The sequence below is a fragment of the Neodiprion pinetum genome, chromosome 3 (assembly GCF_021155775.2).
Source record: "Neodiprion pinetum isolate iyNeoPine1 chromosome 3, iyNeoPine1.2, whole genome shotgun sequence".
In the NCBI taxonomy this organism is placed as follows: domain Eukaryota; kingdom Metazoa; phylum Arthropoda; class Insecta; order Hymenoptera; family Diprionidae; genus Neodiprion; species Neodiprion pinetum.
In genome coordinates this window covers 12595265-12601264 of record NC_060234.1, presented here as the reverse complement: position 1 = coordinate 12601264, position 6000 = coordinate 12595265, and the positions used below count along the sequence as shown (strand labels likewise).

At 40.8% G+C, this 6000-nt stretch overlaps 1 protein-coding gene and 1 long non-coding RNA gene across 2 annotated transcripts; both read right to left on the bottom strand.

The window, feature by feature from the left end:
- Positions 1–836: 836 nt before the first annotated feature.
- LOC138190601 (arginine/serine-rich coiled-coil protein 2-like) lies at positions 837–1580 on the bottom strand. The gene has a single exon (XM_069134349.1). The coding sequence runs from the start codon at positions 1578–1580 to the stop codon at positions 837–839; it is 744 nt and encodes a 247-aa protein (XP_068990450.1).
- A 1746-nt stretch (positions 1581–3326) lies between these two features.
- LOC124214147 (uncharacterized) lies at positions 3327–3889 on the bottom strand. The gene is made up of 2 exons (XR_006882088.2): positions 3780–3889; positions 3327–3422 (listed from the first exon to the last, which is right to left on the bottom strand). It is a non-coding gene; the product is annotated as an uncharacterized lncRNA (long non-coding RNA).
- Positions 3890–6000: the final 2111 nt, after the last annotated feature.

The following is a 6000-nucleotide window of genomic DNA, read 5'->3' as shown; positions in this document are numbered from 1 at the left end:
TTCATAATTATTAATGTAGTTTATTAAAGCAGCAACGTGCTTGCAGCGTCCACTTTGATTATAAACACAAGTGCAAGAAACGGTTGTTACCACTCGAGTAGGGTCAATCTAGAAAAAAATTGAAGCTGTTTTATGAAGCATATTATTCAGTAACATCGTAATCAACGAAAATAATGATTACTTACGTGTAACTGTACTTTATATGGCTCCGAAGATACGGATGCTTGTCGAACAACTTCGGCTTGAATTAACAAACTTTCTCCATTATGTCTGTATTCTTGCACACTCCGAACATGATCGGCTTTCAATAATTTTATGCCTTTTAGTTCCGTTGCAGGTTGAAAGCTTATTTTATGTGTAATTTTTTCAAATCCTGTCCTTATTATAACATCCATGACTACGGATTTTTCTATGAAAAAATTATTTATTATATATTAATAGTATGCATGACAGGTTTTTAAGTATCAATGTTGTCTATCTATCTATGTCAAAATATACTTATTTTGAACTTCTTGACCTACAAATTATCACTGAAAACTTAGTTTTAATTACTTCATAACTATATACTTACATATTTTGTACTGGAGTTTCAACTCGTTATTACTTTTAACTTTTCACTTCACTATTGCAATGGAAATATCACTTATTTGATAATATTGTGCTGATTTGGATAATTATCCGTATGTCTCTAATGTTAAATAACACGCCGGCTGTTTAGCTTTTGAAACCGCTAGGCGGCGGCACGAGCGAGGCTCACAGCGAATAACGTTGATGCCAGCTCCGAGTTGATCTTGAGCGGCGTACTGATACGCGTCTTTCTTAATCGCCAACTGTGTCTAGGCCGATTTTATTTCTGGTTGAACTTTCGGCGCTTTGGTAAGAGGACAGTTTCCTATTGTTGGATATTTTCCCAGGAGAACGCGCTTTTGGTCTATCGGCAGTCCATCTTGCAAAATCTTTGTCCAGCGCTCTGCTACTGCCACATGGATGTCGGGACCCCGTTGATTGTATTTAGATGGGTCGTCTCCCAAAAGCCCCAGTGTCGCTTCGGCGAGTTCTGTCGATAACTGCTTTTCTTGATCCTCGGCCTGTTTTACCGACATTTCCGTGTGGGGACTAGGACGTGACGAATCTCGCGGATTGCGCTCACCGCCCTCTTTGTCTAAACCTTGTACTGCCGCTACGGACCGTTCACGACTGGAGTGTGACGCATCTCGCAGATGGCGCTCACCACTCTTTCCGTCGGAATCATAGTTTATGGACCTCGAACTGCTTCCTGGATACGAACGCTCATGCCGCGAATGTGACGATCGTCTGTTTTCAACAGCGATACGCTCGCCATTTTCTTTGTCAGAGCCCCATGACTCGAATCTTCTTGAATATCGCCCTGAACTTGATCGCTCGTCCTGGTGACGCGGTCTTGAACGCTTGTCCCGATGACGCGATCTTGAACGCCTATAGCGTGAATGCGATCGCCTGATCTCTTCTTCCAGGCATCGTAATTTTTTCATAAGTAGGTCCCTCGACGAATTTCTATATCTCGTAGAGCTCCCCGAATATGACTCTGACCGCGAACTCATTTTTTGCAATAAAAGAAAACTTTTTAAAACGCACAACTGAAAATTTTCCAACTCGTATTCAAACGTGACTGTCACGGATCGCACAGAAAAACGTAATGGTGTCGGGGCATAAGGCGCAGGGGCTTCTGGGGAGAGTGGCACCGCCATCTAGAGGCGTAGGTGCGAATTTTTGGTTTAATTTAAAAATCTGTGACGGATCGAGCAACTGACGTTACTACCATTGATCTAGAGGACAAGACGATGTAGCATAATTCCACAGTTGTGGGGCTGCTACTGCGAAAGCATATCCATATGCATCAGTTCGGTGCAGCGGGACAGTGAGCTGGTCTTGGGGAGCTCGCGTACACCGAGCGGCAACCCTCATCGAGATCAAATTCGCAAGGTAGTTCGGCAAGCCACCATTGTTTAGCACGCGGTATACGATGTTGCCGAGCGCATACCTCCGCCATGCACATACCGAGAGCCATCCAAGTCGTGCGATGTGCGCAGGCACCGACTGATCACGTGGGATTCCATAGACATAGCGAGTACACCTATTTATCAGTCTCTGCAGTCTGGTGTCCTGCGCCACGCCTGCACCAGTGAGCACGGTCGCACCGTAGCTGATATACGGAAAGATGAGAGTACTGACCAGGTGCCTCCTCAGAGCCTCATCAGAGAATCCTCGAATTTTGTGTAGCTGGAAAAATACTGAGTAAAGAAAAATACCTGGAGACCACACCCGTTACATGCTGACAGAAGGACAATTTCGAGTCAATGGTAACGCCAAGGTTTCGAGCCGAGTCAACGAACTCAATTTGCCTGTAATCTGTGCCCAGACGCGGTAAGGAGTCAAAGTCAATGTCATTCACGAAGCACCTGCTGCCAAGTATCATTGCCTTGGTCTTACCCGGATTGTGGCTAAGCTCATTCACCTGGGATCATTCAAAAATCGACGAAATATCACAGTTAAGTTGCTGAATGCAACCGTGCAAATCCCCAGGCACACACGAAAGATAAACTTGCAAATCATCAGCATATACAAGCCGCTGCGCATAGCGAATATAGAACTCAATGTCAGCCAGGAACAAGCATAAAAAGAAGCGGATCCAGAATGAAGCCCTGTTGCACCCCGGTGTTCGTGCCAATCAGAGAGAGAGGGAGAGAGCGAGGGATGGATAGGGAGGGAAGGAAGGAGAGAGAAAGGGAAGGAGAGAGAAAGGGAAGGAGAGAGAAAGGGAAGGAGAGAGAAAGGGAAGGAGAGAGAAAGGGAAGGAGAGAGAAAGGGAAGGAGAGAGAAAGGGAAGGAGAGAGAAAGGGAAGGAGAGAGAAAGGGCGGGAGGGAGAGAGGGAGAGAGGGAGAGATTCATTGATTGATTAATAAATATATTATGCCATGGTATACCTCTGGCAAAATTGTACATAACTTGATAACAAATAATATAAAGTAAATCAAAAATGAAGATAAAATATAATCAAATACATTACTTTGCGATTACCAATAGAAGATAGTAGAGAAACGCAGGCGATTTGGTGACTACTTGTTAGTAACTTGATTTAGTTACAACTGTTAGTGACTCGAATCGACATAATTAAAGAGGTGCGTATAAAGACGAGTCTTAAGGTAGTAGTCCGGTGTGACGACCGAAATTTAGACGTTTTTTCATGATTTTTTTTTAAAAAGTAAATAAAATGCTATCGTTTTAAAGTTTTTACATGTTTTTATTGGTGTTTTGAAGTATATAAAAAAATTTTTTTAAAAGTTAATTTTACATTAATTTGTTTAAAATTTTTGACGTCAATATGGAGTCCTCAAAGAAAAGATGAGTTGGTTCGGGGAAACACACAGCCTTCCAAAGTCATCTGAAATAAAAAATTCAAAGAGATTATTATTCTGTAGACTTCATTTTAGGTCCCGAACCTTAAATATACATAAAAATAAAAAAACAAAAACAAAATAGCGGACTTGTGAAAAAAGTTCTCAAAATCTAATTTTTTTTCTTCATAAATTGTTAAAATAAAATAGTTTATAATTAAAAAATTTAATGTTTTAAAGGTTCGGCATCTAGATATGTGTGTCTAGAATAACGGGTTGAATTTTTAGCTAAATCGGTTGAATAGTTTTGAGTCAGTGATTCCCCGAACTTTCGAAAACATGGTTTTGAGAAAAACGCTTTTAAAGTTTTGACAACAGATTTTTTTCAATAAAATTATACTTACATTAATCAGCTATGCCTGGTGCATAGAGCAGTCCTTCCGTTTCCTCAAAGTTGTCATTTTCAGCAGCTTTTAGAGCTCTACGTAAAGTTCTGGCTTCTTTGGAGTTGGCTTTTTAAGCACAATATTAACAACAGATTTGACAGCGACGCTTTCATACACACGCTTTCATACACACTACGGCGCGCTCTCTTATTTTAGCTATAACTTTAAGAATAATTAAAATTTATGTCTGAAATTTTTATAGCATATTTTTAAGATGTTTTTCTTCCGAAAAATGTAAAAAAAAAAATCGATTTTTTGAACCCGTCACACCGGGCTACTACTTTAAAAGTTTCGAGATTTTGGGAAGAAGTAACACAGAGTGGTAAAGTGTTCCAGAAATAGATAACGGAAAGAGAGAACGCCTCTCGGTAGGCAGTAGTACCATGTCTTGGTATCGCAAACACAGATCTTGGTCTCCTCTCAGGACGCTCTACTACATCATCTCCTGGTCTGAAAAGATTGAGGATTTATTGCAGTGCTCTACGACTAATAATATTGAACATTGCAATATCTAAAAAATAGAGGTGTTGCGTTTTAACTCTGAGCCCACCAAGTTCACGGCGGTATGGTGTGATATGAGTGTCACGTCGCGAATCGTAGATAAAACGTAAACAATAATTAATAAGGCGCTCAAGCTTCGTGTTCAGCTCTGCAGTCAGATCGTGATAGACCGGACAACAATAATCTAGGAGTGTAAAAATAAGAGACGTAGTTAGAAGTGACCGTAATTCACGAGAGAGCACGTTACGGTGAAATTTCAGTTTAAAAATGGCAAAATGGACCTTTTGCGAGATTTGTTGAACATGCATTCTCCACGACAGATCGCTTTGCATAATTACCCTAAGTTTCTTGCTTCACTGACAAACGGTACATTTACTCCATTGAGGAAGATTGGAAGTAATTACAAAAAGTTGAGTTTACGCGTATAGGAATTACTACCAAGTATAAGAATCTTGGATTTGCTAATATTGAGTTTTAGCCCATTGGTAACTGCAAAGTTGGAAATAGCATAGACATCTTCAATTATCAGCCTAAGACCTTCATTCAGTTGCGATGGAAGACAGCTAAGATAAATTTGTGTATCATCTGCAAATATTATGTGTAGCGAGTGGCGAAGAACTGTTCCAATGTCGTTAATAAAGAGTGAAAAAAGGAGAGGACCCAGAACAGAACCTTAAGGGACTCCCGATGTTGTGGGTAACCAGGTAGAGAAATTACCGTGATCGTCAACAACTGCTTGTGTTCTGTCAGTTAAGTAAGAAAATATCCAATCAAGTGCTGAATTCAAAAATCCTATTTTCCTGAGTTTCAGAAGTAGTTGCAAATGAGGTACCGTGTCAAACGCCTTACTGAAATCGAATAAAATTAAACTAGTTATCCGCCTTTCATCAATATTGCGTCTGTATTATCGCATAAGCGCAGTAGCACTGACTGAGTGGCGTGCCCACTTCGATATCCGGATTGACGTTGGTCAAGAACTCCGTTATTATCAAGCCAATTTACGATTTGTTTGTGCACAAGACGTTCTAGTACTTTTGATAATTCGCTTAAATTAGCTGTCGGTCGCGTGTCTGATGGTGACAAAGGTGATTTAATTTTAGATAGTGGATGGAGATAGGCTTTTTCCCAACTTTGCAGATACGTCGATGTCTGCAGGGAAAGATTGAAAATTTTTGTCAACAGCGAGCAAGAAACTCGGAGGGACTTGACTACGGAGAAAAGCAAAATACCGTCAGGACCGGCTGAAGACGATGCTGAACCACGGTTGAGAGAAATCAGTGCGCATACTTGAGTAGGCAAGATTTCAGCAAAGCGAAATGACTGACGATCTGACTGAACAGCCGAACCTAACTTTCGGAATTCTAGATATGGACAGGGAGGTAATTGGCTTGATATAGCTGAATAGAAAGCATTGAGCTCGTCAGACCCGAAGAAATGAAGCGGTGATGAAAAGGAGGACTTAACCAGTCCTAGAGTAGCTAATTCCTTCCACGGTTTATCAGGCTCTGTGATACTGGACAATCTTTGAACAAAATACTCATTTTTGGCTCGTGATAGATAATTTTCAAGCTCGTGATAGATCATTTTTAAGCTCGTCTCTATACTCCCTGAAAATTTCTGAATCTAACAATCTTCTTGACCTTCGCGCACGAGTGTACAGATAGTTTCGCTGCTTTAT